General features: G+C 32.2%; 2 protein-coding genes and 1 long non-coding RNA gene across 3 annotated transcripts; 1 reads left to right on the top strand and 2 right to left on the bottom strand.

Annotated features, from left to right (window-relative positions):
- Nucleotides 1-1,171: 1,171 nt before the first annotated feature.
- Nucleotides 1,172-1,889, bottom strand: LOC108337467 (50S ribosomal protein L31, chloroplastic). The gene is made up of 2 exons (XM_017574000.2): nt 1,754-1,889; nt 1,172-1,670 (listed from the first exon to the last, which is right to left on the bottom strand). Exons 1-2 carry the CDS (start codon nt 1,823-1,825, stop codon nt 1,344-1,346), a joined length of 399 nt encoding a protein of 132 aa, XP_017429489.1. The 5' UTR covers nt 1,826-1,889; the 3' UTR covers nt 1,172-1,343.
- A 1,262-nt stretch (nt 1,890-3,151) lies between these two features.
- On the bottom strand, nt 3,152-5,331 carry LOC108337041 (amino acid permease 3-like). The gene is made up of 6 exons (XM_017573478.1): nt 5,049-5,331; nt 4,730-4,963; nt 4,488-4,581; nt 4,193-4,398; nt 3,973-4,112; nt 3,152-3,805 (listed from the first exon to the last, which is right to left on the bottom strand). Exons 1-6 carry the CDS (start codon nt 5,329-5,331, stop codon nt 3,152-3,154), a joined length of 1,611 nt encoding a protein of 536 aa, XP_017428967.1.
- Nucleotides 5,332-8,792: 3,461 nt separating this feature from the next.
- Nucleotides 8,793-21,799, top strand: LOC128197971 (uncharacterized). Its single transcript, XR_008250736.1, has 6 exons — nt 8,793-9,419; nt 11,702-11,789; nt 11,937-12,007; nt 14,490-17,804; nt 20,443-20,531; nt 20,629-21,799. It is a non-coding gene; the product is annotated as an uncharacterized LOC128197971 (long non-coding RNA).
- The last annotated feature ends 347 nt before the right edge of the window (nt 21,800-22,146 follow it).

The following is a 22,146-nucleotide window of genomic DNA, read 5'->3' as shown; positions in this document are numbered from 1 at the left end:
AAAGATATATAAAAGAAAAGTTAAAAAAATAAAGTTGACAATTCAATTCACTCTTTGATTGAACAAATTAAGAGTTTGTACTTTCTCTCAGCTTTCAAATACTCACATTCACACAGAGTGAAAGATCTGCCAATGATAATAAAGCTTAGCAGTATCTGCAAAGTTATCTCATATAAGTCTGTTGCAGTCATTTCCTGGTTTTCATATAAGTTTGCTGCAACAATTCTTGTAAGGAAGGCCTTGGGTGCACGATAAAGTGTTTTCAGATTTTGGCTGGCAATAACATCAATATGCACGCAAAAATCTAAAACAGGACATAGCATCAAAGTAATATTCATTCGATATGCATGTTTCAATAACATCAATAGAGTATACCTTGTAATTCTATTTCATGTTTCAATAATCTTTGGTTTATTAAAAAAATCGTCATGCAAGTTCAAAACTTTAATTAACAAGTAAATCATTATCAATGTTGTGAAAATTTGATTAGCAGATGACCATGGTAACTGCGACATTCAAAGTTCATGAAGTGAAGGATATCCTTGAAAGTTGTTATCCAAAGTTGTTATCCTTGAAAGTTCATGAAGTGAAGGATATCTCCACCATATCAATCCTTGAAAGTTGTTATCCAAATTTACAAATGCTATCTCGGTTGTACTTCTGTAGCTCTTCACCAACAACAACATCAAGAAACTCTAGAATTTGGATTTGAGCTTATCACGACTTCCAAAGCTAGGCCATGAAGTGAAGGATATCCTTTTCTTACATCATACTACAAGTCAATTTAAGATTTCTAACACTCGTCATGAACATAAGTTTGTGTACATATGCATTGGTTTGACAATGGTAAGACAATGGGTGACTCTGTTAGAACATTACACAGATTCTGAGATCATTTAAAATTTCCAATTCGTACTTAATTCAACTCATGAAGCTAGTTCATGAGACGAATTCTCTTCCACTAATATGTACTATTTTAACTACATTACTGAACCGAGATCTCCAACACCATTATCCTTATCATTCAAGTCTCATAATCATATCTTTAGGACATTATTTTTCTTCTAAGAAATAAAAATTAACAAGCTCATTTATAAATTGGAGTACAAAATAAACTAATCCAAACGAAAAAAAATGTAACACCCGAGTTGTTTTATCTGTCAGAGCAAAATCAACACAATGAATCCCAATGCATTTTTTTACCAGTGACAAACATATCCACATTCACCCGTTTGCTGAAAACAATATCCATAGCAGCATTTTTTCAAACAGTTGAGAGAAGTGTTTGATCATATTACACCAATTGAAATTGACAAAAAAAAAAAGTTACCAAGAAGAGAAGATCACTTCTTTTTGCCTCCCTTGGAAACCCCCTTGCGTCTAGAGGGGATAACAATCTCTCCTTTGAGGACAGGAATCTCCATAATCTGCGTGAGCTCCCCGAACTTCTTCCTGAACTTCTCCACCTGGTCGTCGCTCACCATAACCGCCGAGCGGTTGCCGAGGTAGAAGGGGTGGTTCCCCGACCACACGTCCACCACATACTCCTTCTGGGTCCCACCCGTCGTCATCACCAGCTCTCCGTTACAGTACACCTTGGCTTCCCCATGGAACTCCGGGTGTATATCCTTCTTCCTGCACCGAACCCCACACTGCACCACTCTCCCTACCTGCCAACAAATTCAAACAAAAACTCCGTCAAAATTCATGATTCCACACTCAAACTTGGTGCTCTGGGTTTGAAATTGATTACGTTTCTCTTGGGAGGTGGAAGTGGAAGAAAGCGTGTTCCTTGGATGAATGTGTTGGTCACACTCTGCGCCATTTTCAGGTACCTATCGGTTTGTGACAAAGGATGAGATTATGGTTACGGACAGACATTGCATATGTGGTCGTCACCAAATGGGCTTTTCCATTCGGCCCAATTTGCCCATTAAGCTTTATTTCTGGAAAAACAGTTATTGGCAATTACTTTGTGTATCTCTAAAATTACTAACTATTTTTGTACAATAAGAAGAAAAAGTCTCAAACACCCTTTTTACTATCACTGTCATCTTACATTTACAGTTTCTATCATTATTGCTGCTATCATTATTGCTGCTGTAAAGGAGGAACATTGCAAACAAGAAAAAGATAGAAAATATATAAAAAAAATCTCATTCTAAAAACTCTTTTTGAAACATTATTTCATTAATTTTAGAATTTAATGTCGTTCTGAAAAACAAATTTTATGTGTTTCGAAAATTTCATTTGAAAAATCATATTCTGAAAATTTTATTTCCTAAATTTCAAGCTGAAAGCCTCATTTTAGAAATTCTAAAAAGTTTATTGTTGAAAATTTTCAGAATATATAGCCAGTTAGAGCAAAATAATCATTTTAAAATTTTTTACATATAGTCAATCAGAGCAAAATAATCCGTTTAGAAAATTCATTCAAAAAAATAAAATATATAAATATAAATTTTGTAAAAAATAAAATATATTTGTTACGAAATTTACAATTTTATAAATCTTTCACCATCTTAATATGAACTCAATTTCATGTACTTACTATTTATTGTAAAAGATTAAATAAATAACTCAACGTGAAACAAATAAAATATAATATAGCGACGCGAGAGAGAAACAAAAGCGCACACTTTTACAAATTTGGACTTGCAGTTTGGACAAAAATAAGGACGTAAATAGTTACGAATTTATTCTCCATGATAAATTTGTGAATTTTGTATACGGGATTAAAATTCTATTTGTTTTTCCTTCATACAATTTATTAATATAAATGACATAATTTACACGTGTAACTTTTAAAATATATAAAGTAAATAAAGACCTTTACAAATGAATAAAAAACATGTAATGTTTAACAATGATGTTAATGTTAAATATGAAGGTACGAGTAACTCTAAATGTACTCTGTGAGAGAATGCTTTTATTAAATTAGAAGGGTTGGCTTATATAAGCCTTACATGACAGAAAATAAACAGTGCAACAAAGTCACGATCTAAATGGCTGGCGGAATAAAAAACTCAACTATCTCCTAAATAATAGGACAAACTAGCTCCTGGCCGCTATCATTGTCAAGACTAAATAATAGTCTGCTCTTAATTGACATAACCTTTTGACTAACAGTTAACAGAGAAATGGCAGTGAACTAGTAATGGGTCATGAATGGCTTGTAAACTTTAAAATCATGAAGAAGTCCAGTTGTTGAACCTACTGCAGCTATCATTGTCAAGACGAAGCATGTCGCACTAAGCATCTTCAGGCATTTCCATTTTCTGCTCCATTTTGGTATTCTAGTTTGAACTATATACATCTCCACTGGGAAATACACGGTGAGAGGCCAATATGCAATGGCACCAATAAGTCCAATAATGTCAGTGAAGAATGGTAGCAACATTGCTATGAAAGTGCAGCAGATCACAAAAAATGTCCTCCAAACCAACCTGAAGACCTTGAGCTTGAAGGGTTTGCAACCAGGGATTGGTACTTCAAACTCTTTCCTTATAAAATCACTGTCTGGGAATTTTTGTGCTGCGAGGTTTTCAATGAATAGGAACAGGGGTTGGCAGTCAACTTGGTATGCACCAACAAGGTGGACAACAATGGCAACATTGGCTATGTCGGCGAGCCAATATGGGTTATAGAAGCCAAAACCAGTTAGCAGGTTTTCAGGGCTTGAATCTCCAAAAGCTGCATAGCCAAAACCACCACATAGCAGATAGAAAATGCTTGTCACTGAGACACTCACTAAAGTAGCCTTCGACATTGTCTTTGACTCTTCAGGAGGTGATTTGATTGTGTCCTGTTTCATAACAACCCCTGTTTTAGTTTATACTTCAACTTATAATATTCACATTTAGAATGATACAGATGTTGATGTAAAATTTCAATTCTGATTAGAAAAAGCATACAAATAAGACCTATGAAACTATCTTTTGAACAATTAAGTTCATACGAATGTAGATGTACCTGAATTTCTGGAAGGATCATTGAGTAGGAGTAGACATAGGCCCAGTTACCGAGAGCTTGGAAGATCCTCCAAATTTTTTGGCTTTTTGTTACAACACCAATACTTACACCTGTTAAGCTTCCTTTAACCTTTCCGTTTCCTGTTACAAGCACAATTCAGTTCAAAATTGATCGATCCTCAACTCAATCATATAATAAATCACAATTCTCTCTAACATACCTATAACTTTAGCAATTACAAGACCGAGTCCAATTACAGGGTATGTGAAAGGCATGACAACAGACATACTAGAGAACCACGGGAACTGTTCCAAATCTGAAATTTGAGATAATAAAATTTGCACAATTCCAAATGAAATCATGTAAACACTGCTGTTCATTTTGCATGCTCCCCTGTTATGATAACAACGAGACCTTACAATGGCCCTGTTTCATGGACAACCCAAAACACCAATTAGCAGATTTGTTGTTACTCGTTCATCCACACAACAACACTTGCATCTTTCAAAACTCACCTCATGCTTTTGGAAGCTGCAATGGTGTACCCGATTTGCCTTCCAAAAACGGTCGCATATTGAACCCATCCACACAACTTTTCATTCATTACACCTGCAAAACCCAAGAATGTTTTTGTTTAGTAAAAACATGAATAGAAAGAAAAAAGTCAATTCCTTGCTGTTTTAATTTATACTTTTTCCGGAAATATTATGAAAAGACATTACAAAAGTACCATAATTGAGTTGAGTTGCATGCATACCTAGGTGGGACCTAACAGCGTCCGTGTAAGTGTGGTTTCTATTGCCTGTAACTTGGTCTCCATTACGGTAACAGGCAGTTAGAAGACATGAGGTGTAATAAGTGACCACAGAGAACAGAATGAATGAAACAGGAGCAGCAATCCAACCAAGCTGAGCAAAAGCCCATGCCAGAGACAGAACTCTAGACTCAATAACAGCTGTTATTATATGGGCACTTGCAGTCATCATATTTCCTGTTTTATGAAGCTCAGTGAGTTTGAAATGACTGCATACCAATAACCAACACAAATACTTCTACTTTTGAGGATATTTGATTACCAGTTCTTTTGGGACGGCCATCATCATCAAAGGAATTGGAATCTGCTCCTTGAATCCTGCCATTGGAGGCTTCAAATGCCTCTTGATAAGTTCTGCCTGTACCTTGTTCCAACATCTTGCTTTGAGAGAGAGACACCAACCAAGGTTTGGCTTTAAAAATAGAACGATACTGTATGTTGCATATTACAACCAATGTTTTGCTTTTGGGACGGCCATCATCATCAAAGGAATTGGAATCTGAAATCCTTCCATTAGAGACATCGAAGGTACCTTTTTCGATCATTTTGCTTTGAAGAGAGACACTACCAGATTTTGAGTTCAAATACTTCTTATAGTAATTTTTTCCATCCTTTGCGTACTCTCAAATAGCTCCTTAGTAGGTGACGTCTTTTAACTTTCTACCTATGATAACTAAATTATAAATTTTTACATAGTTTTGAGTTAGGGTTTCTAGATGATTTGAAAAGAAGAATGGCAGCAACCAAGGTCTGGCTTAGAAATGGAACGATAGAAACGATAACGTATGTTGCATATTACAAAATTGTATGTTGATATGTTGAAATATGTCGACAGTGCGAATTTAAAGTGGATAAATTGAGTTGCGTGAATGAGTTTAAACAAAGAAAAAATAAGTTAAGATTGGGTTTTCGAACGGGGAATGCCGCCAAGTACGATGATCTCTCTCTTTTTTTCTTAATTGATTATCAATTAACTTATTTTTTCTACTATTCTTTTGTCTTTTTCACACTCTCAAAATCTTTATTTACATTAATTGCATATGTGGTCGTCACCAAATGGGCTTCTTCATTCGGCCCAACTTGCCCATTAAGCTTTAATTCTTGAAAAACAGTAACAAATCATTGGCTATTACTTTGTGTATCTCTACAATTACTAACTGAATTTGTACGAAGAAAAAAACTCAAACACCCTTTTTACTATCACTGTCATCTTACATTTACAGCTTCTATCATTATTGCTGCTGTAAGGGAGGAACATTGCAAAAAGAAGAAAAAGATAGAAAATATAGAAAAAATCTCATTCTAAAAACTCTTTTTGAAATTACAAAATATACATCATGATACTCTCCAAAATTATTCAAAAAAGATATTACACGTGTTTTAGAAAGTTTATTTAAAAAATGTTGTTCTCAACAACAAATTTGACGTGTTTCAAACATTTTTTCTTAAAAATTATATTCTAAAATTTTTATTTTCCAAATTTCATGCTGAAAGTTTTATTTTAGAAATTCTAAAAGGTTTATTGTTGAAAATTTTCAAAATATATATACTTAGTATCAATACTTAATTTTTTCTGGATAACTAATACTATATATATATATATATATATAACAAAAAAAATATGAAATTAAAAAATAAGTAAATATTTCTTTCTTTTTTTTAATCATGTTTACCTTATTTTATTTTGTTTTAGTCGATGTAAAAACCTCAAAAAATGATATTTTAGAAGTGATGATAGTTCAAAGATAGTGAGACTTGGTTATTTTAATATTAAATGGTTTATAAACATATTTGTTATAAACGAGTTTCATTATTTTAAAACTTATCATTTCTCTAGAAACTACTTTCCTAGAGTTCTTCTAACTCCTGAGTCATATCTTTGACAATCAAGAGGTACCTAAACGATCACAACAGAGTAATTTACACTTTTACCCGATCAATTTCTCTCATAGAACAAGTAAGTTTCGACTCATTCTTCCTCTTTCATTTACTAATATGTTTTTGAAGAATTAAGTGTAGTTGCATGTGTAATTTTGCTTCATCTACTCATTCTTGAGTAATCTAAAGTCCTAAGGACTATGTCCACTTTCAATTTGGTGTTTCTTAGGTTTGTCTAGAAATTTCTTATGTTTCAAGCAATTTGCGAGGTGTTGTTAGAGTTGGGTTGTTCATTGTTAGCAAAGGGAAGCTATTATTTTCGCTAGGTTATGTTTGTTGTATATGTTTAGTATTTTTATGTTCAATTTTATGATGAAACTAAAATTTTGAACAATGGTTCTAATATGTATCATGTTTAGGTGATGACTTTTGAATGTATGATACTTGGATGATTGATATTTTGTGATTATGAATTGATTATTGTTATGATGGTTGTAAATTTGATGATGTTGGATAATTGGAATTGGATGTGATTCTAATAAGTAATAGGTGGTCAAAAAACATAAGTGTGTAGTTAAAAATAGAGGTTTCAATGGGAAAATCTGAGATAATTGGTGCGAGAAAACAATTTTTCAATGTCTGCTATGGGGTAAATTGAAGTTTGTTAGAAGTATGTTTTAAGTGAAAACTAATTTAGGATAAAAAAGGGTGGTCAATGTTAGTGTTTGAGTGGTTTTAAGTACAAAATAAGAGGTCTGGTAATGAAATTTTGATGTAAGAGGTTGGGACTGAATTGGAGAGTTTAAGGTATGTGTGGAGTCAATTATGAGTTGTCTAGACCTTTAGTTTGTTGTAATTGGTGCAGAAAGTGGTAGGAGTGATTTTCAGTAGTCTAGAATGACTAGTTTGGGTTTGGAGTGATCAATTTGAGTTAGAGGTGTGTTTTCTAAGGTGTCTCAGTGCCTAAGGGATTGTAGGAACCATTTAAACTTGTGTAAAGGGTTACGAAAGTCAAAATAGGTGAATTTTAGAAGCTGATGTAGCGCTTGAGGGCCCTTGGGCACGCCCTGAATGCCACTGCACCAGTTTTGCATTTAGGGTTTTAGGATCCCAAATTCAGGGTTTTCAAATATCAATTTTGGATGTTCTTTAGGTTGTTTTGGAGGGTTTTGGACCCTTTCGGAATTGTTGGTGAAAGTTTCCAAGCCATTTTCTTTGCCTAATGTGGGTATCAAGATGCTATGAAGAAAATATTATTATTTTGGGATTTCTGATGACTTGTGAGTGTGTTTCTAATTCTTTAATGTATGATTAAAAGTCTCATGTATTGATATACTATGTCAATGTGAAATGATCTCAATGGTTTCAAATAACTTCAAAGTTGTGAAAGTGAGTTCCAAGGTGGAACTCCTGGTTGTGATTTTAAATGTGGTTAGAATGAATACAGGTAGCTCAGTTGGGGGTTTTCCTAACATTTTAATGGTCTTACATTGTCAAATAGAGATGTTTGACACATGTGGAGAAAGTAATAAGAGGTCTTAGTCTTGGGTGTTTCCAGTATGATCTAAGGCGTGGAATAGACTAATTTTATGAATGTGGTAGGGTGAAACTCATTGACAATGACTTTGCAAAACAATAAAAGCTACCACAAGTCGATAATCCACCATAGTTCAACATTCATTCTAAGTATGGACAATCGAGTTAAAGTATGGTCATGTGTAAAGTGTTTGGTTGATTAAATTGTGTTATATGTATAATGTGTGGAATGTTTAAAATATTTAAGTATATTATGAACTTACTTTTGTTTGTGTGTTTATATTTTCTCTTTTACAATGATGACATTAACTGATATAAGTTTAGAAAGAAGACATCTTTTCATTGACTCAGCCGTTAGTTGAGAGAGAAATAACAAAATAAATATTTTTTTGTTCTAATAGTTTGAAATTCCTTGTACATTTTATTTTAATTGTTTTCCATTAATAAAATGAAACGTGAGATGTTACATTAGATTGATGTTGAATTTATTTTATATGATTTTATTTTGTTTAATTTTATTTATATGACATTATTTGATTTGAATTTTATTTGAATTTTATTTGAATTTTATTTGATCTTACGTTAGCTATCAAGCCAACCCACAATCTTTAATGCCACTTGAAACCCATTCCAATATTGATTCCCATCCTCCATTGACACATGAAGGTCTTCATCCTTCATCTGCTCTGCACAGAAACCACAAAATCCCCTTACCATCACAGACCTGTTCTTCCCCAAACAACTTTAATTTGGAAGAGAGTGATTCACAGAGACTCAATTTTATTGAGCTTGATATCAGAGTTTTCCTTTTGGAATTACAAGAGAATAAGACTATTCACAGAGAAGAAATCAAATACATCAGATCAATGCCCATGACAACTTTGGTGACAGTAAGGACTGGAGGTGATGGCACCAGACGTTGCTGCTGACGGTGCCACGACGTACAACGACAGGAACAGTGGCAAGTCTCGTTGGAAGCAGCTGTGGCGAGCCCTGATCGGCGGTGGCTGCCGTTACAGGTCAGTGGCGATACGTTGACCTATCGGACGGAGGGGCAGCCATGGGAGGAGCACCTGTTGCAGTGGCAGATTCTGAGGAGAGAGATGTGCACGTTCAAGAAGAAAATTGCCCTAGAATTTGATATGGAAAGAGAACGGTTGTTTCACCCTGCACTCATCCTGCATCCTCAACTTTCAGATTTCTCATCGTAGTTAATGAGGTTTGCTGAAAATTAAATGCTTTGAATCAAATGATTGACCAAATTATTTAACGAGTCAACGTGTGGAAGTTTATATACTTCCTTATCCTGTACCCGTTTGATCTATCTGATATTTTGCATTCTTTTCATTTTCTCCAAAGTGGTTTTTTCAGCTTTTATCGAAATCCAATAAATACTTTTTCGGATATCAAAATTCAAAATAAAAAATCACGAATATAAAAATCCAAAACTTGAAAACTTATACATCGAATGTCAAAATTCGAATTTCTCTTTATTCAATTTTGAAATCTAATAAAAAAAAATGCAAAATAAAGAAAAATGCAAATTCCAACCTTCGTACTTGTATTTCTATATCTGATATGTATTAAAACTGAAACCATGTTAAAAGCTGAAATCTATTTTGAAGCTGAAGACATATTTAACAATTTTTGATTTATTATAAATTGTATTTATGCAGACTTAAATTTTATATTTATTTAATTTTTTAATATAAAAAATGCATTTTAAATGTTTAGTTTTTATAATATAAAAATGCATTTTTTATAATTATTTAATTTTTTTAAGTTTATTAAATTATTTATAAATATTTAATTTATTGTACTAGTTTATGATTTTATAATTTAATTATAAATGTTTAATTTATTTTGTTAAATTTTTTTGTATAAATAAATTGTATGACTTTTTTAATTTATTAAAAAATTGGTATTTAAAATTCATATAAAAATTTTAAATGATTTTTTAGGTAGATCTAAGTATTATTATTTTGGTGTTTATTTTAACTTGATTAGATTATTTATAAATGTTTAATTTATTGTATTAGTTTGCAATTTTATAATTTAATTATAAATGTTGAATTTATTGTATTAGTTTTTTTATTTTACTTTTTTATGATGTAAAAAAGTTAAAAATATTTCTTTTTAAAGTTGATTAGATTATTTAAATAGTGTTATATGTTTTGAAATGATTGCAAGTGAGTTTTGAAGGGAGAGAAACTGTTAAAAGAAAAAGTTGTTTAAAGAATCTGGTAAAAAATTCTTTTTTTTTTTATTGAAAATTAATAATATTTTAATTGATTTTACCGGGACATTATCGTAATTTTTAAAAAAAAATTGGAGATACAGGTGAAACATCAAAAAAACCCTTAAAGTCAACCTACTTGAAATGTTTTTTTTAAGAAAAAAAAAGAAAAAGAAAAAAAAAAGAAACAATTGGGCAGCCTAAAATAATTTTGTTTTTTCTAAAAAAACAAAAGCCAGCATAATACAATTTCTGGACGCAACTTGAACTTCATAAGTAGACCCTATCCTCATTTGGGTCTGGGCTAAAAGTCTTCTTCCTGGACTTCTGTTTCATGGGCTTTAGACTCCACGCACTCCTGGTTTTTCATCTTTGCATCCATACTCTAGGACTGTTTTGTTTTTTTTGTTTTACTTCCTGCACCTTAATTTTTATTTCTTTTTTTATTTAGTTTTAGTTTGATTATTTGATTGTTTATTTCTTTCTTTTTGTGCAACCCTTTTCCTTTTGTATGATAAACCCCACCCCTTGCGTTTTATTTTTATCGGGCTTGTTTGTTTGCTGCACTCTAACATTCACTGCACGCAGTCACTTTTCTAATAAAAAATATCCAATAAAAAATCATAAAAAATAAAAGACAAAAAGGAAAAAATATAAAAAAAGGATTATAAAATTACAAAAGAAAATAGTTTTTGAGATTTCAATGGTATCTTTCTTTTTAAATATCCTTGTTCTTAAATAAAGAAAGGATAAAATTAAAAAAAAAAAAAAAATAGTTTTTGACCTTCTAAAAATTTCTCTCTCTTAAACATGTCAATTATGTTCAAAATTATAAAAAAAAATTATAAACCCTTCAAAATTCTTAAAAGATATTTTTATCCTCCATTTGTTTTAGTTTTCTGATTAGATCATGACAATGTTTTTTTTCTTCAAAATAATTCAAAAAAACAAACTTTTTTCAAAGAAGTGATAACTTCCAAATTTACCTATGATATTTTTAAACAAATTTTCCAAACAATTTATTAGTTAGAGCAAAATAGTTAGTTTAGAAAATTCATTCAATTTTTTTTGTAAGAATCTCTAAAATCATTTTTTTTAGAATTGATAGCGTGACTTAAGTTGTGAAATTCAAATATTTTAATGTCAAAAGTTTAAAGTATAAATAGAAGTTTTATGAGACGAGTTTTATCATTTCAAGTCATATCATTTCTTTAAAAGCACTTTCTCTACAGCTCCTCCTTTTTTCTAAATATTGTTCTTGTTAGGTCATTTGTTTGAAGATCAGCAGGTGCCACAGTGATTACAACATCAAAGTCTTTTAGTCTAGCCGAACAATTCATGCAAAAGATTAAGGTAATTTCTACTATTTTCTCTAATTTTCTTGTTTTTCAATTTATGTGATTAGTTTTCCACTGCAAGTGTCATCTAAACTTTTGTTTAAGTTCTCTATTTATCGATAGTTCTAATTGTATATCTTGATTATGACTTCGTGATTTGTAGGTACAGAAAAAACTCTCTGAGCTGAAAAAGCGGTTTTAAGTTCTTTATAGGATCGTTCTATCATTTAACCGGTAAGAGAAATTAAATATCCCTTTTCTCTTATATTAATATTGTGATAATCTGAATTGGTATGTTAGAGTTTGATTTAATGAGATTTAGCTTATGGAGATTTTATTGTGCTGTAGTGTAATTACTTTAACTTGACCTATACGAATGATATTTAATATTGAGAGATGTTTGCTATGAATGCTTGTTACATATTGTCCCTGTTGATTATGTGAGTTGTTGTAATTGAGGTTGTATTTGGTTAAAAAGTGTTGTTTAGCCTTGAAGTAGTGGAAGGAGAAAGTTTTTTTCTAGTTTTGGATATAATTTAAGGTTTTAATAGGTGATTTTATTGAGAAGTAGTTTTGGATTTGTAGAATTACTTCGTGTATCTCTACAATTACTTACTGGATTTGTGTAATAAGAAGAAAAAGACTCAAACACTCTTTTTACTATAACTGTGATCTTATAACTACAACTGCTATAATTATACTTCCTATAAGTGAGAAACATTGCAAAGAAGAAAAAGATAGAAAATATAAAAAGAATCTCAGTCTAAAAACTCTGTTTGAAACATATTTCATTAATTATAATTTTTTTTTCCAAAATATATTTCATGATACTCTCCAAAATACACTCAAAAAGATATTATATATATTAGAAAGTTTATTTCGAAAATCTCGTTCTGAAAAACAAATTTCAGAAAAAAAATTGGGTTTCTAAAATTTTATTTTAAAAGTTATATTTTGAAAATTTTATTTCCCAAATTTCAAGCTGAAAGTCTTATTAAAATTCTATTTTTTTCCTTCATACAGTTCATTAATATAAATGACATATCAATACCAAAATGTAATTTACACGTGTAACTTTTAAAATATTTAAAATGAAATATACAAAGGAATTAAAGACCCTTATAAATGAATTAAAACATGTAATGTCTAACAATGATTTTAACAGAGAAATGGCAGTAAACTAGTAATCGTTCATTGATGGATTGCGATATTTCTGAACAAGTCCTACTGCTGCTGAACCTCCTGCACCTATCACTGTCAAGACGAAGCATGTCGCACTAAGCATCTTCAGGCATATCCATTTTTTGCTCCATTTTGGTATTTCAGTTTGAACAATAAACATCTCCACTGGGAAACACACGGCGAGGGGCCAATATGATATGGCACCAATAAGCCCAATAATGTCGTTGAAGAATGGTAGCTTCTTTGCTATGAAAGTGCCGAGGATCACCCACAATGTCCTCGAAACCAACTTGAAGAGGTTGAGCTTGAAGGGTTTGCACCCAGGGATTCGTACTTCAAACTCCTTCCTTATAAAATCATTGTCTGGGAATTTTTCTGCTGCGAATTTTTCAAAAGATTGGAACTGGGGTTGGCAGGAAACTTGGTATGCACCAACAAAGTAGACAACAATGAGAACATTGGCTATGATGGCGACAGGCCAATATGGGTTATGGAAGTCAAAACCAGTTAGCACGTTTCTAGGGCTTGAATCTCCAAAAGCTGCATAGCCTAAAAAACCGTATAGCCCGTCGATAATGTTTATCACCACGCCACTCACTAAAATAGCCTTCGACATTGTCTTTGACTCTTCAGGAGGTGATTTGATTGTGTCCTGTTTCATAACAACCCCTGTTTTAGTTTATACTTCAACTTATAATATTCACATTTAGAATGATACAGATTGTTGATGTAAAATTTCAACTCTGATTAGAAAAAGCATACAAATAAGACCTATCAAACTATCTTTTGAACAATGAAGTTTGTAAAACTGAACCCCATATATCTCATGAGTTTTTGATGATAACAAAAAAAATGTTTTATAATTTCTTACACAACAAAATATCAGAATGTTGCTTGGTTATATATGTGTTTGTTCTTGAACTAATTGGTAAATGTATTCATTGATTACAAATGGATCATGAGTTAAACACATTGCACATTGCATATCTGTATGAAATAAATGATTGACTGTTTATATCATCGATTAGATTTCATTAGATTTCAGCATATACATAACAGAGGCAAAATAGTTATGTTTTAACCGATTACATTAGTTGGATAATCGATAAAAACATGTTCTTGTGCCAGTACTTGATTGTTGAGTGCATTGAAGTGTTTTGAATGAAAATAGTTTTCAAATTTACTTAAGTATGGAACTTAACTGATTACGTTATTTTCCTAATTGGTTAAAATGCATTTTATATGAATTTTTTTTCTTGAAAAGCAATAACTGTCATAATGGTCATATTTTTAAATGTTGTGGCTTGTTTGTTCATTTTAATCGATTGCATGCACTTTTAATATGTTAAATCCTGTACAAATGTAAACGTGCTAAAGCATAAGGAAAAACTTAACCGATTAAATTAATAGGCTAATCAATTAAAATGAGTCAATACTGATAAATCTATAAATAGACGCATTGCTCACTGCCTCAACAGATTTGTACGAACTTAATTTTTCATAACAATTGTGTTTGTTGAGATCTTAATTGCAGGCCTGAGTTTCTTATAGGATCAAGATTGCTACATTTGGAAGAAATCAATAAAGATTCTTACAATAACTGAAGTGTTGTCATAAAGCTGATCATTTCTGCACAATTGAGATGTATTGTTCCATTCAGTGTTGTTATACAATCAAGGTTTATTGTTTGTTTCCCTATTGCTGTGGCCAGGAAAATGACTTGGTGAAGTTTTAGGACTTAGAGTGGGATAACTCTAAGGGTGAAGGAAAGTGGGTGATCTTTATGGCTTTATGCTATAATTGATATTGAGTTGAAAGGAGAGTGCACTTGAGAGGATTGTTATCTGTATGTCTTGCTTGTAAGAACTCTATCAATATAGTGGATCCCTTCATCTAAGGTTGATTGAAGGAAGACTGGACATAGGTAGTTGGCCGAACCAATATAAACAACAGTGTTAGTCTCTCTATCCCTTATCTTTTACATTGTTTTCATTATTGATTGATTGCATTCCAAGAAAGCTTTAAAGATTTCAAAAAGCTTTTTAAAGAACAAGTGTTTACATAGGGAACCCAATTCACCCCCCTCTTATTGAGTATATTGGCCTAACTTTTTCTACAATTGGCACCACTGTTGGGGATTCGAATTTTACTCGAATTTTAATCGGTTAGGTTTTCAGTATAATTGATTAAATTGACCCGGATGGCCAATATGTCTCTGATCGTGAGTAAAAAAGAAATTGATGATGATTTCTTGAATGCAACATGCAAAGATAGATGGAGTTCTGTGATTAACAATTCCTATGAGTGTATTAAGACATGAACATCAAGGAAATCATCTCACGAGGAGGAAAGAGTCACAAACATCCTGAAACCTGCCAAGAAACCAGAGGATGAAGAAACTGACTTAATGGCAGAAAGGTTCACAAAATTCTTGATGACTAAAAGGAAATCTGACAACAATCCCGAGGAAGATCAGAAGTTGTCTAATGATCAAGATTTGCAAAAAACATATTTGAGCAAATTGGTGAAATCTACTCTAGCTGAAAGATGTGAAGAAAAGGAGGAAAAGGAAGCCATGTGGTATCTGGATAGTAGATGCTCTAGACATATGACAGGAGATCCAACAAGATTCATAATCCTATCCTACAAGACAAGCGGTCATGTCACATATAGAGAGAATAACAAGGGTAAAATAATGGGTACTGGTAAAATGCAAACACCCTCCTTATATGTTATTGAAAATGTCTTGCTTGTTTATGACTTCAATCATAATCTTCTTAGCATTAGCGAACTGTGTAACAAAGGTTTAAAAGTTACATTCAAGCCTAATCATTGTTTAATCTGTCATGGTACTTTGAATGAACTTGTTGTGATTGGCAAAAGATGCAATAACATTTACATGGTTGACTTTAGAAAAACATCTTTCAAATGTGATATGTTTGTTATCTAAAGATGATGATCCTTGGCTTTGGCATAAAAGACTTGCTCATATTCATATGCCTCATCTAAACAAACTTGCATCTAGAAATCTTATAATTGGGTTACCAAGCATAAAGTATGATTCTAACAGACTTTGTTATGCTTGCCAAAAAGGGAAGCAAACCATATCATCTTTCAAACCAAAGAGAGTGATGTCTACTAATAGACCTCTTGATTTACTACAAATGGATCTGTTTAGCCCCTAAAAAATCAAAAGTCTGGGAGGAAACCTTTATGCTCTGGTTATTGTTGATGATTATTCTAGATATACATGGACTTTCTTCCTTACTGCCAAGAGTGAAACTTTTAGGATCTTTAAGAAATTTGCATCTGTTATTCAAAATGAAAAAAGATCTTAAGATAAAATGCATTAGAAGTGATTCTGGATAGAGAGTTTCAAAATGAGAATTTTGAGAAATATTGTGATGACCATGACATTTCTCATAACTTCTCTGCACCTAAAACACCACAAAAAAATGATGTTGTTGAGAGAAAGAATAGGGTCTTAGAGAAGCTTGCTCGAAGCATGCTCGATGAGAGGTCTTTGCCCAAACACTTCTGGGCAGATGTTATTAGTACAACATGTTATGTGTTAAATAGAACCATCATTAGACCTTTGCTTAAGATTACTTCCTATGAGTTATTTAGAGGTAGAAAGCCTAATATCACTCATCTTAGAGTATTTGGTTGCAAATGTTTTATTTAAACAATGGCAAAAACAATCTTGGTAAATTTGATTCCAAAGCTGATGAGGGAATTTTTATTGGTTACTCTTTGACTAGCAAAACATATAGAGTATATAATAAAATAAGTTTGTTTGTTCAAGAATCAATACATGTTGCATTTGATGAGAATGTTGATTATGTTAATAACAAAATTCTTCCAAGAGATTATATAGATGTAGGAGAATCTGCAGGAGAAGAACAAAAGATTCAAGAACCTCACACTCCTACATCCACAAAGATTGCACCCAACATTCATTCAATAAGAGAATGGAAGGCTCCTAGAAACGTGTCAACCAGTAACATCATTGGAGATATTTCAAAAGGTATATAAAAAAGAAGGCAACTAAATCAGTTATGCATCAATGTTGCTTTTGTCTCACGAATTGAGCCCAAGAATGTAAATGATGCCTTGAATGACGAAAATTGGTTTCTAGCTATGCAAGAAGAGTTGAATAAGATGGATGATTCTGGCGTCATAATAAAAAATAAAGCAAGGTTGGTTGCAAAAGGTTACAATCAAGAAGAAGGAACTGAATTTGATGAGACGTATGCTCTACTGGAAAGATTGGAAGCTATAAGGATACTTCCTTCTATAGCCTCTTTGTTGAACTTCAAACTATACCAAATGGATGTAAAAAATGCCTTCTTAAACGGCTACATCAAAGAGGAAGTATTTGTGGAACAACCCCCTGGCTTCCAAGACTTTGAATTTCTTGATTATGTTTTCAAGCTAAAGAAAACATTGTATGGACTCAAATAAGCTCCAAGATCATGATATGAAAGGTTAAGTGAGTTTCTTTTGAAAAAGAATTTCCAAAGGAGTAAAGTTGACTCAATATTATTCAGTAAAAAATCTGGACATGACTTATTAGTTATACAAATATATATTGATGACATTGTATTTGGTTCTACTAACCCCACTTTATGTAAGGAATTCCCTAAAAATATGCAGGAGGAGTTTGAAATGTCCATGATGGAGGAGCTTAAGTACTTTCTTGGATTACAAGTGAAGCAAGAAGATGCTGAAATTTTCATACATCAATCAAAGTACTGTGTTGATCTATTGAAAAAGTTCAAGATGAACGAGTGCAAAGAAATGGCTACTCCTATGGCAACCAATTGTTACCTGGACAAGGATGAAAAAGGTAAAGATGTAGACTAAAAACTATATGAAGGTATAATTGGATCTCTACTTTGTCTTACTGCCAATCGTCCTGACATTATGCACAATGTTTGTTTGTGTGATAGATTCCAATCATGTCCAAAAAAATCACATCTAACTACAGTGAAAATAATTTTAAAATACCTTAAAGGGACTAAAAATCTTGGATTATGGTACCCTAGAGGTGCAAGTCTTTCTCTTGAAGGATATAGTAATTCTTATTTTGGAGGTTGTAAAGTAGATAGAAAAACCACAAGTGGTACTTGTCATCTTCTAGGATGCTCACTAATCTCTTGGCATTCAAAGAGACACGCTTGTATGGCATTGTCCACTACTGAAGCCGAGTACATTGCGGTCGAGAGCTGCTATGCTTAGTCTCTTTGAAAAAGAGTCCGCTTGAAGATTATGGCATTCATCTAGATCATGTCTCATTAAAGTGTGATAACATTAGTGCTATTAATCTGAAAAAGAATCTCATTCTTCATTCTAAGATTAAGCACATAAAAATAACACATCACTTCATCAGAGATCATGTAGTAAAAGGAGAAGTTAAAATTGAATTTGTTGACACTTTACATCAATGGGTTGACATTTTCACAAAACCTCTGTCTAAAGAAATGTTTTACACTATAAGAAATGAGCTAGGCTTACTCGATCAAAGTTGTGTCAAATAATAGGGTTGAAGAATTAATTTTTTTGTATGAATGCAATACTACACTGTCATATACTGTTGCACATTCATACTCATTCATAAACATTGAAATTGCATCACAACTACTGCTTCTACAATGCTTATTACTTTACTAACACTCAACATTGTTGAGAAAGTTGTGCTTGCAAGATGAACACTGATTTTTAAAGGTTTAATTGATCAAGTCTGTGAATTTGATCACCGTTACGAATTTTAACCGATTATACAGATCAATAATCTGTTAAAAATTCGGTCAGTAGAGATTTTAATTGGTTAGAATGATAATATAATCGATTAAAAGTCGTGTTATTGGTTTATATACTTATATCTGCTGATATATAACTGCTTAATATGTTTAAATTGTCATAATATACATCTTAAGCATATTTTGACATCAAGTGTTGCATATTGCTAAAAAATGTTTTGAAAATCATTTACATATGCTTCATTTTGAAAATTGCATCAAATGTTGCAGAATCTTTTACACTGTTAATTTAAATTTTGCTGCTGCATAAGATGGTATCATGCATTTGTATTACAATTTTACTCTGAGATTCATATCTTTTGCATAATCATGTTGAGTATTTTGCTAGCTGCACATGATACATCTTGATACATTCATTTGAATCCAATATATACTTTGATCTGTATATATCTATATTCTGTATATGATAGTATGAGTTGTGATTTAAAATGTGTTATAAATCCCAATTGCTCATATTTTTTAAGTGTTACACTGCATCATGGTAGGGGGAGCATCATATTCTTCAAATGGTCTGTAATAATTTATATTTGATGTATCCCTTAAGCACTTTGTTTCCATGTTATTTGTATTGCCATTTTTGCTAATGCCCAAAGGGAGAGAGAGTAACTGAATAACGGTTTGTTGTTGTGTATCATAAAAAAAAGGGGAGATTGTTGATAGGGGAAACATGTACAGTTGAACCCATATATCTCATATGAGTTTTTGATGATGACAAAAGAAAGTTTTTATAGTTTCTTACACAACAAAATGACAAAACTATTGCTTGATTATATTTGTGTTTCTGCTTGAACTAATTGGTAAATGTATTCATTGATTACTGTTGGAAGTCCCACATCGACTAGAGATAAGGCCAATTCATAGTTTATAAGTGGGTGCAAACCTCACTCTACAAGCTGGTTTTGTGGGGTTGAGTTAGGCTTAAAGTCCACTTCTAACATGGTATCAGAGCCATGGTTAGAGCCTATCCTAATCGACTAGAGATAAGGTCAATTCATAGTTTATAAGTGGATGCAAACCTAACCCTACAAGCCGGTTTTGTGGGGTTGAGTTAGGCTTAAAGTCCACTTCTAACAATTACAAATGAATCATGAGTTAAACACACTGCACATTACATATCTGTATGAACTAATCGATTGATTGTTTATATAATCTGTTAGATTTCATCAGATTTCAGCATATGCATAATAGGGGCAAAACAACTATGTTTTAACTGATTACATTAGTTGGATAATCGATTAAAACACGTTGTTATGGTAGTACTTGATTGTTGAGTGCATTAAAGTGTTTGGAATGACAAAAGTTTTCAAATTTGCTTAAGTATGGAACTTAATCGATTACGTTATTTTCCTAATCAGTTAAAATATGTTTTATATGAAAAAAAAATTCTTAAAAAGGCATAACTGTTATAATGATCCTATTTCTAAATGTTGTGGCTTGCATGTTCTGTTTATTCTATTGCATGCACTTTTAATCTGTTAAATCCTGTGCAAATGTAAAAAATGTTAAAGCTTAAGGAAAAGATTAATCGATTACATTAATAGGCTAATCGATTAAAATGCTTTAGTACTGATAAATCTATATTCAGACACATTGCTCACTGCCTCAATAGATTTGTATGAACTTAATTCATCATAACTTGTTTGTTTGTTGAGATCTTAATTGCAGGAGCGTCTTGAGTTTCTTGGAGGATCAAGATTGCTACATTTGGAAGAAATCAATAAAGATTCTTCAAGAACTAAAGTGTTGTCATAGAGGTGATCATTTCTGCACAATTTAGGTGTATTGTTCCATATTAGGGTTATTATACAACCGAGGTTGATTGTTTGTTTCCCTGTTGCTATGGCCATGAAGAGGACTTGGTGAAGATCTAGGACTTAGAGTGGGATAACTCTAAGGGTGATAAAAAGTGGGTGATCTTTCTAGAGTCATGCTATAATTGATATTGAGTTGGAAGGTGAGTACACTTGAGAGGATTATTCTCTGTATGTCTTGCTCGTAAGAACTCTATCAATATAGTGGATCCCTTCATCTAAGGTTGATTGAAGGAAGACTAGACGTAAGTAGTTGACCGAACCAGTATAAACAACAGTGTTAATCTCTATATCCCTTATCTTTTACATTGTTTTCATTCTTGATTGATTGCATTCCAAGAAAACTTTAAAGATTTCAAAAAGCTTTTTAAAAAACAAGTTTTTACATAGGGAAACCAATTCACCCCCATCTTGGTTAAGTATATTGGCCTAACTTTTTCTACATTTGGGTTTTCAGTATAATCGATTAAATTGATCTTGATGGCCAATATGTCTCTAATCATGAGTAAAAATGAACTTGATGATGATTTCTTGAATGCAACAAGTAAAGATAGATTGATCTTTGTGAATAACAATTCCTATGAGTGTATTAAGACAAGAACATCATGAAAATCATCTCAAGAGGAGGAAAGAGTCATAAACATCCTGAAACCTTGCAAAGAAACCAGATGATGAAGAAACTGAATTAATGGTAGAAAGGTTCACAAAATTCTTGATGACTAAAAGGAAATCTAACAACAATCCTGAGCAAGATCAGAAGTTGTCTAATGATCAAGATTTGCAGCAAACAAATTCGAGCAAATTGGTGAAATCTGCCTGGAAGAAAGATGTGAAGAAGAGAAGGAAAAATAAGTCATGTGGTATCTAGACAGTAGATGCTCCAAACATATGATAGGAGATCCAACAAGATTCATCAGCCTATCCTATAAGACAAGCGACCATGTTACATATGGGGACAATAACAAGGGTAAAATTGTGGGTATTGGTAAAATTCAAACACCTTCCTCATATGTTATTGAAAATGTCTTGCTTGTTGATGGCTTTAAACATAATCTTCTTAGCATTATCCAATTGTGTGACAAAGGTTTAAAAGTTACATTTGAGCCTGATATTTTTTTAATTTGTCATGCTACTTCGAATAAACTTGTTGTGATTGGCAAAAGATGCAATCACATTTACATGGTTGACTTTATAAAAACATCTTTAAAATATGTGATATGTTTGTTATCTAAAGATGATGATCATTGTCTTTGGCATAAAAGACTTGCTCATATTCATATGCCTTATCTAAACAAACTTGCATCTACAAATATTATAATTGGGTTACCAAACACAAAGTATGATTTTAACAAACATTGTGATGATTACCAAAAAGGGAAGAAAACCAAATCATCTTTCAAACCTAAGAGAGTGATGTCTACTACTAGACCTCTTGATTTACTACATATGGATTTGTTTGGCCCCTCAAGAATCCAAAGTATGGGAGGAAACCTTTATGCTCTGGTTATTGTTGATGATTATTCTAGATATACTTGAACTTTCTTCCTTGCTACCAAGA

The sequence above is a fragment of the Vigna angularis genome, chromosome 7 (genome assembly GCF_016808095.1).
Source record: "Vigna angularis cultivar LongXiaoDou No.4 chromosome 7, ASM1680809v1, whole genome shotgun sequence".
NCBI classification, from domain to species: domain Eukaryota; kingdom Viridiplantae; phylum Streptophyta; class Magnoliopsida; order Fabales; family Fabaceae; genus Vigna; species Vigna angularis.
This window is presented reverse-complemented; position numbering and strand designations above follow the sequence as displayed.

What these genes read in the sequence shown, in the direction of transcription:
- LOC108337467 (XM_017574000.2), bottom strand. Translation starts at nt 1,825, where the DNA reads ATGGCGCAGAGTGTGACCAACACATTCATCCAAGGAACACGCTTTCTT. An exon ending in TTCCACCTCCCAAGAGAAAC is followed by an intron (nt 1,671 to 1,753) that starts GTAATCAATTTC and finishes ATTTGTTGGCAG; the next exon opens with GTAGGGAGAGTGGTGCAGTG.
- LOC108337041 (XM_017573478.1), bottom strand. Translation starts at nt 5,331, where the DNA reads ATGATCGAAAAAGGTACCTTCGATGTCTCTAATGGAAGGATTTCAGAT. An exon ending in TGGCCGTCCCAAAAGAACTG is followed by an intron (nt 4,964 to 5,048) that starts GTAATCAAATAT and finishes TTCATAAAACAG; the next exon opens with GAAATATGATGACTGCAAGT. An exon ending in TGTAATTGCTAAAGTTATAG is followed by an intron (nt 4,113 to 4,192) that starts GTATGTTAGAGA and finishes TGCTTGTAACAG; the next exon opens with GAAACGGAAAGGTTAAAGGA.